Source organism: Hylaeus volcanicus, chromosome 6 (assembly GCF_026283585.1).
Source record: "Hylaeus volcanicus isolate JK05 chromosome 6, UHH_iyHylVolc1.0_haploid, whole genome shotgun sequence".
NCBI lineage: Eukaryota > Metazoa > Arthropoda > Insecta > Hymenoptera > Colletidae > Hylaeus > Hylaeus volcanicus.
The window spans coordinates 24,611,445-24,631,287 of NC_071981.1; the positions used below are offsets into that span (position 1 = coordinate 24,611,445).

General features: G+C 36.2%; 4 protein-coding genes across 5 annotated transcripts in view; 1 reads left to right on the forward strand and 3 right to left on the reverse strand.

Annotated features, from left to right (window-relative positions):
• Nucleotides 1-386: 386 nt before the first annotated feature.
• LOC128879055 (RNA-binding protein with serine-rich domain 1-B-like) lies at nucleotides 387-2,359 on the reverse strand. Its single transcript, XM_054127867.1, has 5 exons — nucleotides 2,021-2,359; nucleotides 1,797-1,925; nucleotides 1,406-1,708; nucleotides 1,074-1,321; nucleotides 387-763 (listed from the first exon to the last, which is right to left on the reverse strand). Coding segments are annotated over exons 1-5 (972 nt in total). The 5' UTR covers nucleotides 2,023-2,359; the 3' UTR covers nucleotides 387-473.
• Nucleotides 2,360-2,795: 436 nt separating this feature from the next.
• LOC128878784 (uncharacterized) lies at nucleotides 2,796-6,247 on the forward strand. Of its 2 annotated transcripts, none has more exons than XM_054127299.1 (8): nucleotides 2,796-3,565; nucleotides 3,735-3,966; nucleotides 4,055-4,152; nucleotides 4,286-4,477; nucleotides 4,570-4,697; nucleotides 4,756-4,975; nucleotides 5,204-5,472; nucleotides 5,652-6,247. In XM_054127299.1, exons 1-8 carry the CDS (start codon nucleotides 3,332-3,334, stop codon nucleotides 5,842-5,844), a joined length of 1,566 nt encoding a protein of 521 aa, XP_053983274.1. In that variant the 5' UTR covers nucleotides 2,796-3,331; the 3' UTR covers nucleotides 5,845-6,247. The 2 variants fall into 2 exon arrangements, with proteins under 2 accessions (XP_053983274.1, XP_053983275.1); XM_054127300.1 differs by having other exon boundaries at nucleotides 2,798-3,565; nucleotides 4,774-4,975.
• A 43-nt stretch (nucleotides 6,248-6,290) lies between these two features.
• Nucleotides 6,291-19,843, reverse strand: part of LOC128878785 (transducin beta-like protein 2) — a 61,157-nt gene continuing 47,604 nt past the window's right edge. Inside the window, exons 2-6 of the mRNA XM_054127301.1 lie at nucleotides 7,577-7,800; nucleotides 7,322-7,508; nucleotides 7,048-7,233; nucleotides 6,778-6,960; nucleotides 6,291-6,659 (exon numbers count right to left, since the gene is read on the reverse strand). Of these exons, the coding sequence (XP_053983276.1) occupies nucleotides 6,436-6,659; nucleotides 6,778-6,960; nucleotides 7,048-7,233; nucleotides 7,322-7,508; nucleotides 7,577-7,800 (1,004 nt within the window). The 3' untranslated portion in view covers nucleotides 6,291-6,435. The remainder of the gene's footprint in view (nucleotides 6,660-6,777; nucleotides 6,961-7,047; nucleotides 7,234-7,321; nucleotides 7,509-7,576; nucleotides 7,801-19,843) is intronic.
• On the reverse strand, nucleotides 7,964-10,573 carry LOC128878783 (mRNA-capping enzyme). Its single transcript, XM_054127298.1, has 3 exons — nucleotides 9,305-10,573; nucleotides 9,104-9,239; nucleotides 7,964-8,890 (listed from the first exon to the last, which is right to left on the reverse strand). Exons 1-3 carry the CDS (start codon nucleotides 10,267-10,269, stop codon nucleotides 8,165-8,167), a joined length of 1,827 nt encoding a protein of 608 aa, XP_053983273.1. The 5' UTR covers nucleotides 10,270-10,573; the 3' UTR covers nucleotides 7,964-8,164.

The window sequence follows — 19,843 nt, forward strand, 5'->3', positions numbered from 1 at the left end:
CGGATGAAAGTTGTTTACTTTATTCGAAATTCTATCTATAGCCTGCCCATCTCCATTTAAATAACGTACTTGATAGCAATATTTCTCCTGAAGTTTTTCGTGTTTTACATTTACTACTGTTGAATGTTAAAATGTCTGATACATCCTATCTTTTTTTTTTTTAATTATTGCCTGGGGTTAGCAACTTTCAGGTACCAATCAACTGCAATATATTTGACACATGTGAAATTATTATATATTTGAGAAAGCAATACTTGTGAGTCACGAATAGTGTTTTGTCATTTGGGAAACGTAAATCGCCGTGAACACTAAGTCGCGGACAGGTCTATCGTTTCAAGTGCGTACACTTTTTTCAGCCATTTATGGTTCCAATGAATCAGTAAAAATTGTTTTGCTTAATATATTAAGACGACCAGGCAGAGTTGAACCGCGTTTGGTCAAATTCAGTTCTTGCTTTATATGTACAAAGGTTGCTATCGAGAGCTGCTAGAGCTGGATCTCGTATAGCGACGATGTCGGTGCCGTGGATTGTTCGGTGGACTTCGAGATCGTGTTCGTGGTCTGCGTCTAGGTGGACGTGGGCTTCTGCGACGATTCATCGGTGGTGAACGTCTACGATAACGCGGAGGTGTGTTTCTTCCGCCGCCACCCCATCTAGGTGGCGCTCTTCTTCCCATCAAAGGTGACATCCTCCGCATCGGCAACGGTCGTGGCTTTGGTAATAATACTGGAGCTGCAGTGATTTCTTGACCATCTATTTGTCCTACATAATCAAAATGCTTGGTTATCGATACGTGAGAATTACAATTAGGTGCATCATAACTGTATAATGAATTATGATCAATATTATGATCCTGGTGCAGGTCCTCGAAGTCTCAATTTATCGACTTTACTACAAAAGAATGTATATCTAACCAATACTAAATCGAGACTGCAAAGAGGACTCTTACTAGGATTGAAACCTTAATCGTAATTTATAATGGACTGAAGGTGACTAAAGACATTTATCCTTCTTATTACATCATTGTTTGTCAAGACAAATAATTAGTAAACTTCGAGATGTTTGTATTTACCACCATCCATGTGTTTCATTGCATTCTCTGCTTCATCTGCTGTTTCAAACTCTACATAGGCAAAGCCTCGTCCTTGATTAGGATGAAGCTTATCCATAGCAAAATCGACCATTTTAATCTGACCATATGTTGAAAAGATTTCCATAATATGTTCCTTAGTGACATTACGAGTCAAATGTCCAATATGTATTTTTGTTGGTCTGGGAATGGGTGACCTTTCTCTGCGTTTTCTACGTGGTGAAGGTGATCTACAAACCAAATCGAATTAAGAAAAAAATTACAAGGAAAACCATTAGATTTATCCATATTTATCAGACCCAATATATATTTACCTAGATCGTCCCTTGGGTTTTGGTTTGTCGACTACAGAATTACTACTCTTCTTTTTGTCCTTTTCCCTGTCCCTGTCCCTATCTCTATCCCTCTCTCGTTCCCTTTCTTTCTCCCTTTCCTTCTCCTTATTGTCGTGTCTCCGCGAAGCATCTACACTTTTGCTTCGACTTCGTTTCCTTCCTCTATCCCTGGAGCTCCCAGAGGAACTTCCAGAGCTACTAGAGGAGCTACTAGATGTAGAGCTCGATCTGGAACTACTTCCACTACTCGTGGACGATGATCCAGAACTGCTGTCGGAGGAACTGTCGAACAGAAACAATGAAAATGTAGTGCATAGAATTTCCAGTTAAAGCATTACAAATTGGTTGAGAACAATTAATAATATCTCACCTACTGCCGCTACTGGTTGAAGAGGCAGCACGTTTCTTTCTTTCCCTTTCTCGACCTCTTTCCCTCTTGTTCTCTTTGTCGGTGGCCTCGGAGTCGCTTTTGCCCGTGCTGTCTTTACGACTGCGTGCCCTATGCCCATATGAAAACACCCGTCAACAAGGTTATCAAGGTTGCAACAAGAAACCGGTTATTAAAGAAACAGACAAATAATTTGCGTTACTTACATCGCAGATTTTGTGAACGTTTAAGTTGTAGGAGTAGTTTTCGCACTGTAAACAAGAGAAACCTTCGGTGAACGCTGCCCTGAACGCCAATAATGGCGGACCGTGCCGCTAAAATATCGTCGTTTTTCACAAGGCTAGTTCACACTGTTGACAAATCTAACAAACGATGCTACAAATAAATAACGCGCACGAAACACCTACGATCGAACAGTTTTATTTCATCGAATCCATAATAGAACAAACATGCGAGGTTTACGAAGCATACGAAACAAAATTACTAATAAAAACGACGCAGCGCTCATGTCGCTATTCCCGCCGGGTTTCGGCCATGTCACGCAACCATAAACCTAAGAAAATTTGATCGCAAGGTATCATATTTTCATTTCAAAAATTTCAGTTACATTCGCAGGAATCACGTTATCGTTATCTTTTCTCTCAGAATTATACGAGTCCCTAAAAACAACGTATGCGATTCTTTCTGATTGTTTAAGTTATGTTACTCAAACATAAGGAATCGCGATTGGTTGCATTATCTTCAGAGATGAGCAAAACCCTAGGCTTCGAATAAATCTGAAGTTTGCCGAGATGTTTGTCGGGTTTCCTCTTTTGAACATTTTCCAAAGAAGAAAACGAGACAAACACATCGGCAAACTTCAAATTTATTCGAAGCCTAGGGTTTTGCGCACCTCTGATTATCTTCTGAAATTGTTATTATAATGGTGTATTCAGTGGGCAATTGATCACTGATCATGATTCATATTACTAGAAATCACTATATTCACCAGTGATGGGCGTACTTTACTGAACGCTGTTGTAGCGTGATTCACTGAATGTAACCACTGTTTTTCACGAAGTTACTATGAGGATAATCACGCTGTTTATACCGACGTGATCCGCCAGTGTCTTTGACAGTTAGAGTTCAGTGAAACGAATGTAACGTTATTTTTACAACGAAATAAACCTCCTATGACACACGATTACTTTTTATTCACTTTCGTTGAAATCTTCGGCGCGTATTTATAAATGAATGCATTTTACATTACGTCAGCCATATTGTTTTTAAAAACATTGCAAATGAAAAACTTATATTTCGCGTGTTTTTTATCATCGTCTGTGTATTTTTATGCGTGAACGTAAAGAATTAACCTATTTTTGAAAGAAATATAATTTAAAAAAATACCAACCGTTATGTTACAACCGAAGTTAAAATTAAGTTAAAGTTTTGCAAGTTTGACTGTTTTTACTAATGATTGAAAGCTGCAGTACAGAGTGTAATTGTATACGGTTATTGTAAAGAAAATAAGTGAAATCATGAAAGAAATGTTGACAAATCAAGCTACCTCAGGATATAGTAACTCTTTTGTTAACAATAATGGGGATACTAACAGCAATAATGCAACCGACAATAACTCGAGGAGATATGCAGTGCTCAGCACTGATTGGATATCTGCAATTGGAGAAGAATTAGGAATGCATCCTCTGCCTGATTCATTATTGCGGCGATTGGCAGAGGATGCATCTTATCGTCTAAGAGAAGTTCTACATGTATGTATAATTATCATTCATATATAATAAGACTTTTAGTTATACAGATTTTCAAGTATATAATTATGTGCTTATTTATGCCTTTATATGTATTTTGTATGTACATTTCTGTTTATACAACCATTACACTTAATGTATGCAGATTATTAAGTACAAAATGTATTTTCAGAAATGTGTAACAAGACTAAAACATAGCAAGAGAAAACGTTTGACATCCACAGATGTAAATGCTGTGATTACCAACCTTTGCGATGTAGATCCAATATTGGGTGCACCAGAATTTTTGCCAGAGTATCACACAGAGGCCAGAGTGTTTGTTCCTAATGAATGTATTATTAATCTAGTACAAGCAATAAACGATCCACTTAGTATATCACAGAGCAATGTACCTTTTATTCAAGGTAAAGTTTTCCAATCCATCAAGGCCTTATTTGATATTAACATTATTTATGATTCTTAAGTAATGTCACGATTATGCTTTTATTTCAGAATCAGAAATATGTGATGCCAGACTTGCTGAAGCACGTAACAATTATGCAAAACGTGCATTAAAGACTTTATTCAATGGGTCTCAAAAAACATTCCAGGTAAGATAATCTCAAATTAACTTACACTATAATTAATTATAAGCGTTACAGTTATTATTAAACTCATTTCAATCTTCATATGTATATATGAAGCCTGCATTAAGTCCAAAATTCTTATAGTATATATTTATAGGTCTTAATTAATGATTGTGCAACAAATGCACATTTGGGTGGCGAAGGTGTTATAGATAAATTGATGTCTATTGCTAGGTCCATGGTGATATCGAATAACGCACAATACACCAGAGTATCTACTCGAACATGCCAGCTTATCATTGCAATCGCAAGTAACAGTGAAGCTGTTTATCCATATCACTTAACTTCGGTAATATTCTGCAGTAAGATCACGTGGAATTCTAATGGCTAACTTTATGTGAAGGTAGAATAGTTCGAGACTTCTGATATCGTCTATTACAGGTAGATAAGTTGACCGAGCTACTGTTAGAGTTACTTTTAGGACAGAGTTTTATCAATCAAAATCTGGAAGCGCTTTTCAAGGAATGCGCACTGAAACTAATGCTTCGTTGGCCGTCCGTTGCTGATAAGTAAATATATTTTTTTCGCTGTTAAATATAATTTAATGAACGTCTAATTATAAAAAAGAATCATATCCGTTGAAAGGTATATTCCCACATTGGAGAACGTCCTTTTAAGGGAAGAGAAAGAAATTACCGTTGGGAGCAAGAAAAAGACGACAGCTATGGAATTGCTGGCGAGTGTTCAGCCATTAATATTTTTTCAACACGAGTCAGAATCTGCGCTTTCCGTGGAAAATGTTCTAAAGTACGCACCACCTGGCTCTGCTCTTTGGCAAAGGATAGCTGTAAGTAAACATAAAGGGAAAAGTATATTTTATTATTGCTTAGACTTGATGGTATAAGTCATCTTCGTCGACCAGTCGTACATAAAAATATAATGTTAATTACAAGTAACTGAATATATTTATCCTAAATTTACAAAAAATTAAATTTAACACAGTTTGTTTATGAGATATGAAATTATATATTATATGCAATTGTATTCGTCATTAATAATGTCATACTCTTTTCAGTTAGCTATCTGTGCCCTCGTAAAGTCGCAGTCTCATAACTTGAATACTACGGTTTTTATGGAACATTACGGGGATTCCTTACTGCCGTACCTACCAGCCGATTATAAGAGTACAGTGAATGCGTTTAGGAAACCCACCCTACTTCCTATAACTATCAAAAGTAAGGTGAAATACGTTAACATCAGACCTGTGGCAGCTAGTCGAATGTTATGGGATCGACAATCAGCATTTCCCGATTCTACTTTACGAGGACCCAGACGAGAGATTAGGTAAGCAAGTAAATAACCTAAAAATATAGGAACCAAATAGAAGAATTGGCGCAGAGCGATTATTGGAATAAAATTAGTTATCTGACAGGGCCACAACAATACCAATACGTACATTCAACTCTAAATCGTCATTGATAAATTTATTGTCAACTAATGTAACTTCTCTGATACAACTTTAGGTTTGCCTTTGCTGGTGGACGACCTGTACCACCAAACAATTTAAGACGAGTCAGTTTAAGGGCAAATTATCAAATTCTAAGAAGCGACCTTCAGGCTACATTGGCTCTTGTCGCGTCACGAAGATTGCTAGTGCTCAAAGACAAAAGGAAAAGACCTTGTGATACTTACGATTTAGTATACTGTTGTTTGTAAATTTTTATTCGTAGAAAATAGTGTAGTAGATGCTGTGCATCTAAACTTAAGATTGACATAATTTCGTTTTGTTATCGTTAGTGGTTTTAGTGGAAACAAAGTTAGTTTTATTTTTAAATTTTGTTTGAAAATATATCGATTTTAACATTTCTTCGTTAATGTGAGAAAACATTTTGTATAGTAACGCGTGTATATAATGTTTAAGTTCCATTATTTATGATCTTACTTACAATAGTATCATGTTTTTATAATAATGTCTCCTGTAAATTGGTATAAACATATATACAGTAAAAAATGTATTAAAACAGATGAAGGAATGACTGATGTAAGTAGTAACTAACCTCGTCCATTAGATTGGCGACTGTATCAATAAAGTCAATATTATTTTCAATGTTGATATTAATTGAGGCAACAATTTTTTCTTAAATTATTTAAAGAAACAAGCATCGTATGAACCCCTTTATTCAAGTACATTAAAAAATTATATGTTACAAACAATCTTTCTTTGAGCGAGGAAGAATGTTTCTTTAAATGCAATCCGAATCGCATAAATCATTCGTCGTAAAAATGGGAAACGTCATGATTCATTCACTAAGAACATGACTCTCCCATTGCTTGAAGAAACTTTCTGTTGTCGACGATTAGTTTCTCTAAGCGTTCCTTCGTCGCCGATGTTTGCTTTTGCGTGAGTTTACGTTTAGCGGACTCAATCGCCACACGATAACCGGTAACATTGTGGAAGACTTTTATGTGTTTATCTCCGGCGACCAAAACGTATTCTCCTAAGGCATCAAAAGCTAGACACGTGATGGGACCTGTAATAATATTATATTAGTATGATTGTCCAACTACGCATTCTACGTAATTACGATGCATGCGCATCTTGAGAAACGAGATTACCGTTTTAATTGCACAAATAGACAAGAGACATACCCAAAAAAATATCTTCTATAGTATTATCTAATGAACCGTCGATCGTAGAGTAAAAACTTAACGAGGATCCATGAGCTATTGCCAAAACTTCGGTATTAGGAGATAGAGCGAGTCTTGCTGTCGCTGCAGTGTCCCATGTTCCGGTTAAAAGTACGTGTGGATCCTCTCCTTTCATATATTCAACTGTAAATATACAACTTGATCGTTACAATGAGATTCTACAGTCAGATTTTAACTTGCATGAAAGTTATGATTTAATTATTTTATTACTTTTAGTATTGTATAAACGATAAGTTCCATCTTTCGATACAGTAGTCATATGGCTACTGTCGGCACTAAAATTGAAGTCAAGTATTCCAGATGAATGGCCTGCGAGGTCGAAAGCCTTGGCTACTTGCTTAAAATCTCCTGATTTCGTGAATACTACTTCAAATATATTTACGTCTGGCGTAAACCCTAAAGAAAACAGTTTATAATTAAGATTCTTATTAATATACAATACAATGTTTGGTGAAAAATTGAATAAAGTGAATTAAATCGTTACCAGAAGCGCCAACGAAGCGACCACAGGGTGACACACGTGCTCGATAAATAGATCCTAGATACAGTTCTATAGTTGCAAGAATCTGGCCCTTAAGATCCCATATTACAAGATCGTTTGCTTTGCTGCACGTGATAATATACTTTCCTGTACTTGCAATGTCCATGCCGACTACATCTTCAGTATGCCGCTGAAACATTGGTAAGATGAAATATGTATGAAAAATATTACTAGAAAAGAAAAATTTTAAATACTTACTTTTGGAAATTCTAGAGCCTTTGTTGCCGAAGCCAGAGTACCATCCGATTTCTTGGAAACCTTGTATACTTCAATATTGTTTGCCACACCTTTATGTATGATGAAAGCCTTGCCATCAGGAGACCAACGTACCAATGTTGCATGATCAAATTCTATATTTACACGGAGCGATCGCTTCTCCTTTACTGCCAGTTCTTTTGTACACCACAATAATACAGTCCTATCTGTAATATAAAAAAATAATAGATTACAATATTATAATCTTTTTGAATTCCTAAAGAAATTGTAATGGAAAGGGTATTGTGATAAAGAATATGTTAAATATATAATTAAAAATTTGATCCCTTTGACGTAAGAGAAGAGGTATGGGAAGAAATTACACATGAATTATTATGAAGATTCTTTATTAAATGAACAATTTCAAATTTGTAAGATTTCACAGCAATTAAAACAACTTTCTACGAATACAATGAGCTAGGCAAAAGTAGTTCATGCTTGTAAACTGTTTTAAACATTACGATAAATGTACCATGCTTTAATTCTAAGTAACTAATAATATTGATGGAACAGCAATTAATTGACTGCGATTTATGATCTTCTGTTGCTCGGTGGTGGCATAAGATCTGAATCATCTTGCAAAAATCTATGTCTATTAATATAATCTACAAGACGTTCCGTTGTTATAGGTTTGCCGATAGTTTTACATACAGACTTAGCTGTAGTTTTAGAATTAGGAAATGATTTATCAGTTCTTTCGCGCATAAAAACCCATTGGCCATTTTCAAATTTGCATTCTATAATTGCGTTATTCAAATCCTTTATCTCTTTGGTGACTTTCATTTGACCAAATGGCATGTCTGCTCCACCCACATATAGATGTCCTACTTTCTTTGGAAGAATTCCTACACCAGATTCTGTAACTATTTTCAATTTAAAATCAACAGAGTTATGTGATAAGGGTTTCCATTTCAACACTTCTTTAGATAGTCCTGGACAATATGGTTCTTTAGATGGTTGAAATATTAAACCATCGGGTTCATGACCAAGTTGTTTGGCAAACTTGTCACTTAACAAACTAGCCGCCTGTGTCACATCCCAAAAGAATTTTAACCGTACTGCGAAAGGTTCCTTTTCTTTACGCAGTCTTCCCTCTTTGAGTGCTTTATGTCTACCACCCATAATTTCCCGTTCGATAGTACAGTAACGATCCGGATGATATGGCAATTTACTCACATCTTTGCCATCATACATAACTACATCGTACACTAAATATCTGGGAATCTCTTTTCCATCTACTTTATCAATCACCATTTCCTACAAAAATATTTCAATGAATATTTCTTTAGAAGTTATCTTAATAAAATGAAATTTAATTTAAAAATATTCTCTAAAAAATATATTATAGTCAAAACATGAAAATAAATTAATTTAAACAATACTTGTTGAGCTTTTCATGACGAGCAATATGTATCATTATTTTTTAAATAACCCCAGAATCCATTAATTTAATAGCAAGTGACTACTTACACCATCCAATAATGTGTCTCTAAGAGTTCTAGATACATCTCTTGGATGCGGAAAAGTCAAACCAGTAACTTGAAACACACTATTATCTCTATCAACAAAATAAATCTCTCCGTCTGCTTGTATCAACATCATATACCTAAGTGAATACAAGCAATGAGTTTCAAAGATGTTTTAAATATTTCAACTACATTTTCACCTAACCTGGTTCCATCTGCCTTCCACGATACCATGTATGGTTTCTCATGCAACAACCTAATATTTTCCTCATCCATAGAAACTGGTTGAGAACCAGGAAATCCTGACATTTTCCAAGAACATATATCTTGAACTCGTCTTTGTATTCCACTTAACTTTCGTTCGTCTAAAATGGCAGTTACACCAGGTACGCCAGCCATGAATATAGGGTTCCTATTAATGTGTTCACGCTTTCTCTGTTGAACAGGAGGTAAAGTTTGACTACGGTTAGCGCCTTCAAAGCTAGGTCCTGCATCCGTATCTTCCACATTGGAATCATCATATTCTAGACACCATGCTGGCTTAGGTGGAGGTGCAGGAGCATCTTCTATGTCATCGTAACGTCTAAATAACTCTTGTATATAATCAGCTTTATATATACCTGGTGGTCTCGCTGTAGCAAATTCCACCAAGCCAGCATCGACGCTGGTACCATCATTTTCTACCAAATAACTAATTATAAGGAAGCCAGTTCTGTTGAAACCATGCGTACAATGAACACCAATAATTTCCAATGGATTGTACAATATGAAATTTTTACAGACTTGTACGAAAGTCCATGTTTGTTCTTCTGAAGGAGTCTCGCCGTGACCTCTACATTGTAGCTTTAAATATTTACAACCGTACGCTTCCAAACTTTTCTTATCGTAAAATCTTGAAGTATTTGTTAGATCGATCCACAGGCCCAACTTTAGCTTTTGGCTCTTTAATGATGCGAACAACATATCCAATGTGAAACGACATTCTTCTGGTACCTGATTGTCGTACGCAGACGACAACGGTGTCTTGAAAGCGAGAAACTTATTTTGGATTAATTTGACCGCTTTGCGTGGACAGTGAAGCCATCGAGGTGGAATTGGACCCTTGCTGCGATTGCAATTTGACATCTTCACGATGTTTTCTCTAGAAGATCGACGAGTATTCTTGTCCATTAGTTGATTTTTTAAATTTTAAATCTCTTAGAAATTAGTAAACATTTTCAGTCGATACAATGAAACTTGAAAATTGCGACACTATGACCTATAATTTTCGCAAACACTTGGACTTATCCCTTTCGCTGAACACTAAGCACGAATTTAATCTGCTCGATTTGTCATTGGTGAGGGTGAGTTAATAAAATAATGTACGCGAACGTGGGAATCGGCTAAAAAACACGTGAATGTCACTGTCGAGTATCTAGTAAGTCACCACACAGCTGTTACTAGTGTTCACTGGCCGCCATTATGTACTTTCACAATTTCGATTTTCGACGAATTTCTCGATCAGTCGATTGCTCGATACGATATTCGATACGATATTCGATACGATATCAATTTGATCTTCGAATATTTGAATCTTAAAAGTTCGTAAATTGTTAGGTTAAATATGTAAAAATGATGCGTTTTTGAACTCTCTTGGATTTATCATTAGGCGGGAGAATCTTAATAGTAATTGCTTTGACTAAATACAAAATTAATTCTCGTCAGCCCTGAATATTTTTCTTCGAATAAAATGAATATTATCCCGTGTCTCCAACTATTGACCATCCAATAAGTGTGTGATTGAATAAAAATATTACAATATATAAACGAATTGTAATAATTACAATGGTGTGTATCGGTAATATTCAATGATATTTATTTACCTGTTATTAAAGTAAACTAACACAATTCAGATTATGAATGAAAGTTTTTAAAGTCTCCAAGTAGAGGATAAGTATTTTTATATGAAACTACCGAGTACCGAACTATGTACTTATAATATCTTTTGACAGATGTCACTAACTGTCACGAAAAACGGTTAAACAGAGATCGACTGTGGATACGTGATATTCGTTATTTTAAGAAACGAATTACTTTGTATGTTAATATAGTTTTAAAGCGTACAAACGTTACGAATACAACAGATCTGAAGAGGTTAGCGCACTGTTACAAACCTAAGTGAACCTACGTGAAATATAGTTTTGGTAAGCATGTGTTTAGGGGAGGCAGATCCGATAACCTTGACCTTGATATACGTTGTCAAGGCCACCCTTCTGAGTAACATCCAAGAGGTTTTAGCCGTCGCTCGTTTTTTATTAAAAAGTTATTAGCATTACATGGCGTTCAAACCGATTCCAAGTCCCTGAACCTGCATGTACGGTTAAAAAACAATATTCAGGGCCGTCGTCGGTTAGATTACCTAAAATATAAGCACGTAGGCGCAAAGCAAGGCAGAGGTAGTCAAGTAGTAGGGGAAATCGTGCTTGCAGTAAAGGAATAATTTGTCCTTGATGCTCCATGCATCATTGGCTCCATGGTCGAATGATCTCTTGCACATCAGCCGCGTCAAGAACAAAAGCTTGAATTCTCGACGTCGAGCTCTTTGTCGATTCGTTGCCCACGACGATAAAAACCACGCACAGACGTTTAAAAGAAAACTTATTTCTTCGAGAAAGTTAAAAATTAAATTTTCTTCAATTCTAATGTACATGTTATTTTGATTTTCCACGAGCAGAAATCGAATTATTTCTTAAATTTTTAGTTCTAAATTGATATTCGAAGTATTTCGTCATTTTTTAAAAATTTTCTACAATGACATTTCTATTTCTAAAAAGAAAAAAGACCAAATTGATTTTGAGATTATATTTAAAAACAGAATCTCAGCTACAACTCGCCTCTTTGCACATTATATTTTTTCTTGTGTTTTATCTGTCGTAATAAGTGGATGGGCTCGAGTTGCAGATTCAAAAATCAGAACTCGTCACATAAGATTTACTCGATAAATAAAACCGATATTCAAATATTTGAGGTTAGATTTAGAAACAGCACCTAAGCCGCTCCTCAGCTCTTCGCGTGACTTAATTTTGTTTTATGAATGTTACCTTGCATGTATAACGGATGGAGAATTTGTGCAATTAAAGATGTTAAATAAAATAAATAAAATAAAAATATGAAAAACAGGCAAAACCAAAATTACCTTGGACCGTCGGTTTTATCAACGAATTTGTTACCGACAGATGGTACTTGAACGTTTACTTTTACGAAAAATAATTTAAATCGTTCCGAAACATTACAGCTTATCAAATTTATTTGTACAAATTATAAATACTCCTAAAACGATACACGCATAACCAATAGCCTTTACTTTGCTAATAACTAGACTGCGGATTTTATGGATTTATGATATAGACTAATATAATAAACACGTGCTAAATGTAACCAAAAGGTATGTGCACTTAACAATAACATTATGATAATTGTAGAATATATTCAACATACATATGTACATATATTTTACGTATGTTTTCCATATTATTGTACGTCATAAATGCATACAATACGCAGTCCACTAATAAACCAATTTGAATATTCGATGAAACTAAAAACTAATTGTTGCAAATGTTGTAGCGAGTAAAACAGAGATCTTTCACAGGTGATACCGGTACGAGTATCGCTTTCACGAAGAAGTAAAGTATAATTGACGCAGATTGTACAAACAGAAAAAAACAGAGCTCCGTCTCACATTGCCCGGAGAAAGCGTGACCGGGGTGAACGAGAGTAGCTGAGTAGACCGTTGCAATAAAGCGATACTCGACGTTAACGTACGAGCTGCTAAATATAAGTCATTCCCTCAGGGGCTCACCCACGCAATGAGTTCGTTTTCGATACGCGTAAATTCTTATCAACTCGTCTAGTAATTTCTCGTTTGCTATCGCGAGCTAAAAATATATACGCTTAATGTTTTTTATTCTCCATATTTCGGAACATCTATTTCTCTATTTTATTCAATTATATGTATATAATAAAATATCTCTATCCCTTATTTTGATAGTAATAGAATCGATATAATTATTATTATTATGACAGGATCCTTGAAGAGGTTAAGTTTCCACCCTAACCTAAATTCAGAATGTCATTTTCATTCGACAAATAACTCATCGAAAGTTGTTGATCTCTCATTCGTCATTCGAGATGTTTATCCAGATAAGACTTTTGTACATGTGTTGGAATAATAACGAATGAACAACGCAGAATTCCGTCGCTGACGAAACGTGTACTTTCGTGTGTCAATGATCTCAAGAGATCTTGGTTATCGGTACAGTCGTAGATGCCGAACGAGCTGACGTCAATCTCTCGACGGTGAACACGTTTCTCGATAACACCGCAATACTAGATTGCGATGTCCTCAAAGAACGTAAATATTATTAACGGAATTCGTGCATTTATTTCTTGGCAGATAAAGTGGAAAAAATTAAGCTCGTTGTCCGAGCGATAATATGCAAGCAGGAATGGACGTAACGTTACCGTGTGTCGCAATTGGCGACAAACGAGCCACGTTCGTGTCTTCCGTTTCATTTCCCAATCGACACCGGCCTGACTTACCTCCGGAATATTTAATGTTCTTGTTTCGAGCGAGTCTATCGCTAATCGAATTTTTCCTATTCTCTCTTCTACTAATCAATTCTATCTCAATTGCAGACTTGGCTCATCGAAAAATACAATTTTCCATTTGAAATACACGGGGAACAAATTTTCGAATGTTGAATAAATATAATCACAAGACGAAAAAAAAGAGATCCATTTTTATAAATTATCAGACATATTGAGCAATAATTGTATTTTAAAGTCAAAATTATTTTCGAAAACTAATTTTTCAAATACATATATATATATATTTTTATTATTGTATTATTAGTGCATTAATGACACACATAATTATACACATGGTGCTGTTCTTTGCACTTTCTCAAAACTGTTGCAATCTGGTTTTAATTTCGACAATACAAGGACTAGTTGAGGCATCGATTATGTTTCTTTATACGGTCTCGAGAGCATCTGATTTGTAAGGATTCATCGAGATTCGAAACAAGAATGACATCTATCGTAATCGCTCCGTCAACAGCAAGCAATTATCTTATATGTGCAAATTTTAGAAGCTTAGCTAACAAGGATTGTCGAGAAGTCATTTGACTCCAATGACGCGAATCTTTTTACGAGTATACAAGTCTCGACGACGGCGAAATTAATTACGACGTTGTTCAGCCGAAAATCAGAAATCCATTTACTTAAGAATTCTGTTTACATTGGATGTACAGGTCTTTGGCGAAATACGTGGATTTCGAATGATGACGTAAAACAATTCGAATGCTGTCATTTCGGTTGAATTCACGAGTATGTTAATCTTAATTTCTTTATCAATCTACGTTAATCTCCTTTTTATTCGATGCGCTTTTGGTTACGATCCTCGATTCGATTACACTAATTGGAAAGTTGAATCGAGCTATAATATGACGTTACAATAAATTCAAATTCTACGATATGATACGTGGGCGAAGCCGCGACAGGGGATGCTAGTATACTAATATTAGTATAGTACAATAGTTACGTCCTACAGACGTGCGTTTTCATTTTCTTCTATCACAGTGGCATACTTAAAGCTCCGCGATAGTGGCGTATGTCTTTACCAACCAGCAATAAACTAATTCTAACGAAACGAGTACACAAAGCTTTTATCGTAGTTACGTCATAAGTGTTTTGTTGGCCCACCGGATACTGCAATGGCGCTATCCGTCCAATCTAACCGCTATCTTGAACATTGCTACTCTTTTCGTCCTGTTATTCTCTATTTCCTTCCTTCGTGGTATTCGTGCGCGAAAACAACTGTTATTTTTCAAATAGATTAGATTATTATCGTAAGAGTCCATACGAAAAATAACGCACGGAGATTCGAACCGTACGAGGCGTTGATATTACATTATTATCATGACGAATGTTGAGAAAAAATTCCTTAAAGCGAATGTTACATAATGTAAAGCATGTAACACAATGCACTGTTAATTAAGGTTATCTTTGCCGTTTGTAAATGCTTAAAATTCCAAGGTCGTCAAAATACAATCAGTTTTATAAGTCTGGATGCACATGGTACGAGAAAGAAGAAAATAAGCTTAGAATGTACTTCGTTATCGAATTGTTTGCGTGAACAATGAGAAACCAGCGCAACAGCTATGTAATGATAAGATCACATTTTGTGAATCGAAATTCGATTAAATTCTAATTAAATTTCATAATATCGCAATATTATTCGTGGCGCGTCACTTCAACATTATTTTATACAAAGAAAATCGATATTTAAGACTTCACCGACCGGTAGCCTATTAACCACCTTTTTGGCATGGTAACTACTTGTTTATTTATTACCGAGATAGCATTACAATGCTATTGCTATTATTTAGGAGATCCAGATAATTTTATTCCTGCCAATCCTATAAGCATACATGCTTCCATCAGTATATAAATGACGAAAAATTACGTAAATATTAATTTGAAAACAGTTCTGATAAATGACATTACATACTGTATAATACTAATGTTATCGATTGAATCATTTATTATCGATTGTGAAACAGCACTGTGTATGCTCCATCATTATGCGAATTATGAAATATTATGCAAATATTAATCTGAAATCGATTCTATAATGGATGAAATAAACACTGTATAAATATTAACGTTACGAAAATAACAAATATTATTAACTTTAATTTTATATCCAACGGCTATCGTAAAGGCAATGGAACCTTTATTACGTAGACAAGCACGTAGTTCGAGTTATAATTAACGTTACGTTTCTTATTAAGCCAAAATCTTGGCTTCAGCATTGGAAACTGGAATGCTATGCACTTTATAATGAAAGATTGGCGAAGCTTAGCAGCGAGAAGAGGCCGCCGCCTAGTGGCTCGGATTGAAACTAGCTAGGTCGGAGATAAACTTTCGAAGTACTCGAGTGTAAAATTTCAATAAACAACATCTTTGCCGTGCCGGTATCGTCAGAGTGGATATTTTATTTTCTATGCTTGATCCCGTATGAGAACTTTCCTCGAGCACCGTTCACGTCTGGCCAAAGCCGGACGAGCGGAGTGCCACGATTTCCAAGGTGGAGGTGTCGCGAGCAAACGGAGGTGGAGAAAGTTCCCGTCGTCCCTCGCGTCCCGGCACCGTCGTTTCCACCGTAGGAAACGCTTCCTCGAAGCTCGTCGAATACCCACGCGCCTTATCCGAGGAAAGAAAGTTGTTGCGTTGCCACGAAACCCGGAGATTTTCTCTCCCGCAACCTGTTCCTATCGCAACCGACATGCCCTGGTTAAAGTGGCATCTCCGACTTCCAACTTGGAAGCACGTCCGACGACTCGAAAGAGATTCACGATTTGGCGGTCGACAGAAAACCCAACAAAAATGCGACTGGTGTGCCACACAGAAGAACATACGAGGTGTGGCAATTAAATAACGAGACTGGTGTGAGAAATGTGATTTATTGCAAATAAAGTTGCATTTAACTTTAATCCCCTTCAGCATACTCTCCTCCCCTATCTATAAGCCGCTGCATACGTGTCTTTCGTTGTTCAAAACAATGCTGTAGCTCATCAGTTGTTGGCTCCTTCAACAACTCCGCCGTTTTTATTTTTACATCTTATTTGCAATAAATCACGTTTCTCACACCAGTCTCGTTATTTAATTGCCACACCTCGTACATGTAACAGGTGAATCCAGACAGAGCCATCTTAATGGCACGACATGCCTCCGGGCGAATTAGTGCACTGATAAAATTTTTATTTCTGAGGCGCTTAATTTCTTTAGATATCGCGGACTAAAAAAAGAAAGATCCAAGACCACGCCTAAACTGATATTTACGTTAAGCCAGTTACGTTGCGAACTGAACGCGGAGATGGGAAAATTGTAAAAGTAACGCGTTGCTCGTTACAAAAGTAAAACAAATAGAAATGGATAATGGATGGCCGTTGCGTTACAGAGTTTTTCGAGTATCGCGAGACTTGGAAGAAGCGAGATTGCGGTTCACGTTGTAGACCACGCGTTACATTTGGGTCTCTGTATTACATTCACAATCCTCGAAAAAAAAGAGGGAATCTTATTTAGATTCGAGTCGCGTCCCGTCTCGATTTTATGAGATCCCTCGATAGAGCTCTGTTCGAGACACGATCGGAATTATTTGTTGGTGTTCGTCACTTGACGGACTAGTGATGGGTTTAAATGTAACCCCCTGTTATGGCTATTGAGTATTAAGCAATCGTGAGTAATAATTAATGAACAAGTAATTATAATTGACGAACACTGAATAAATACTTATTATTAACGACCACGATTAACTGTTGATGATTCTTGATTTATACTGGCTGATGATAACTATCGATGACTATTAACGACTGAATGACGATTAATGATTACTATTGACTATGAAACATTAAAATGAACAGTAAATTGATTAATAAATGGCTCGTCGACGATTTACGATAACTGATTATGACTGACAATGGTTGGTAATGATTGAACGAATTACAAACAAATAATCGATGAATAATAATTATCAATGATCACGGTCGATTACTGACGTTTCTTGATCATTAATGGCTGATGATAACTATCGATGACTGTTAATGACTTGATAACGATTAATAATGACTATTGATTAATAAATGGCTTGGCGACAATTGACGAGAACTGATGATGATTGAACGAACAACATTTCGTTTTCTCCATAAATCTTACTTCGTATGATTCGACACTGATCAAATTTAATTTCTGGGTGGCATAAATTCGAATCACCTCGACGCTCGATACACGTCATCTTATTGTCAGAGTTCGATTTAAGAATCGGCGGATTGGTAAATGTGACTCCCGGCGGCGTGGGTCGTTGAGCTCGATAGACCTTGCACATCGCGTACAATATATGGAAAAAAAATGAAGCGGACGAAAGAAACGACAAGGATCAGCGCGAGATGGATTTGTAGCGTTTGACCCTTGGCGGTCAACGTGTTCTGAATCGGCAACGTCCCGTACAACACGTTATAATGAAACACGTAAAAACGACTTCTGTCGCCGGGATTACTCGGTAATATATTCTGGGAGTCTTTCGAACAGGGAAGTAATCAAATACCGTGCTACGTGTCGACCTCGGTACGAATTATCATTGGAAGGTTTTGTCGAAGGTTTGATGCTGCGAATAATTTTAATTCATGGAAACTTTTATTTTGCTGGTATTAAAAGTAGTTTATCTTTTGTAACAATTATTACTAAAATCGTAACTTGATACAGTTGACTACCGAGGTACATACATACTTTCTTTTTCTTATCGATTTAACCGACTTGAAAGAAAGCACTAAAAATAATTAAGTAATTCTTTCAAATTCAGTAATGATAAAATTTTATCCATAAACTACAAATCCGATATTATACCTTAATTACGTTATCAATGTAATTAATATAATCGATTACTTTTTGAAATCAGTCCCAAACAACCTCAATCGATTTGTAGTTTAACCCTTGATAATTCTTAAGCAACTAATGTGTTGAATAAAAAAAAAAAAAAAAACAGTTGCTACAAAATTAAATTACAAGTAAATCGAATCATAGGTCTGTAAATTCATTTGTTGTAAAAAATATTCTCTCAAAAAGCCATGTTAGATTAAATTAAATTAGATTTGTTATTCAAATTATACATATTAAATTGATCGTCTTTGTTTCTGGACGTATCAGATTAATGGTCTTGGATGAAATTCTGTAATATGTAATTTGTATATTTTTATAAATATAAAATAAATATAATATCCTTGTAGTGCTTCTGTCGATTTAAAAAACAAAAAAAGTATATAGCTCATTCAAATTTGAGACAAATATATCAATTCAGTTGATTAATGTTATTGTTCTCCATCGCTGTTTAAAATATTAAATTACTAGAATCCACTTTTGTATCTTGTTCAACTGTCAACATTTCGCTCTTCACCGATCGTTAAACGCAAAGCCTTCGAAATAATTCCGAGTTCCAAGGACTTTGATGGACTCTTGTAACAGTAACGGTACGGTTCGCCAACATTGGAATGTCCACTGTTCGGCTGTAATAAACAGCCAAGAATGTCTAGGATGATCGCATAAAAAAAAGAAAAAATAGTAAAAAAAAAGGAGAAGAAGATAAACGCTCGACGATATCTCAGCCTTCGCCGCCGTATAATTTGGGCCCGATCGGACTTCTAACGTTCTCGAACCATGGCCGATCGGATCGTTCACCTCTAGAATCTGTATCTTCGGGGCAAAATCGACGAGTTCGACGACCCAGCCGCGTCGTTCGTTCGGCCTGTTTTAATAAAGAGACATCGGCTCGTCCGCGGCCGTGACGGATACATTTAAAGGTGCCGACGCCTCTCGAAATGTCCCTGACCAGCGTAAAAAGTTAAAAACTCCCGAGCGCTCACAAAGAGCAGGGCCGTGACAAAACGGTGCCAGAACGGCACGTGTCTCTGAGCGCCATCTTACGCGTGCGCATAACATGGACCCATGGACCTAACAAGAATTAATAAGGGTGCGCAGGACCCAGAGCCAAACTCCGAGTTGACTTCAGCGACAGTTGCGGAAAAAGTAGGAAACTGCGGGACAAGGACAGAGAGGGCGATACGATAATTGCAGGAGAGACGAGGACAGGACGATTAGGTTAGCGTGATTTTTTTTCCAGGATATTGAAGCAAAGAAGCAATATTTT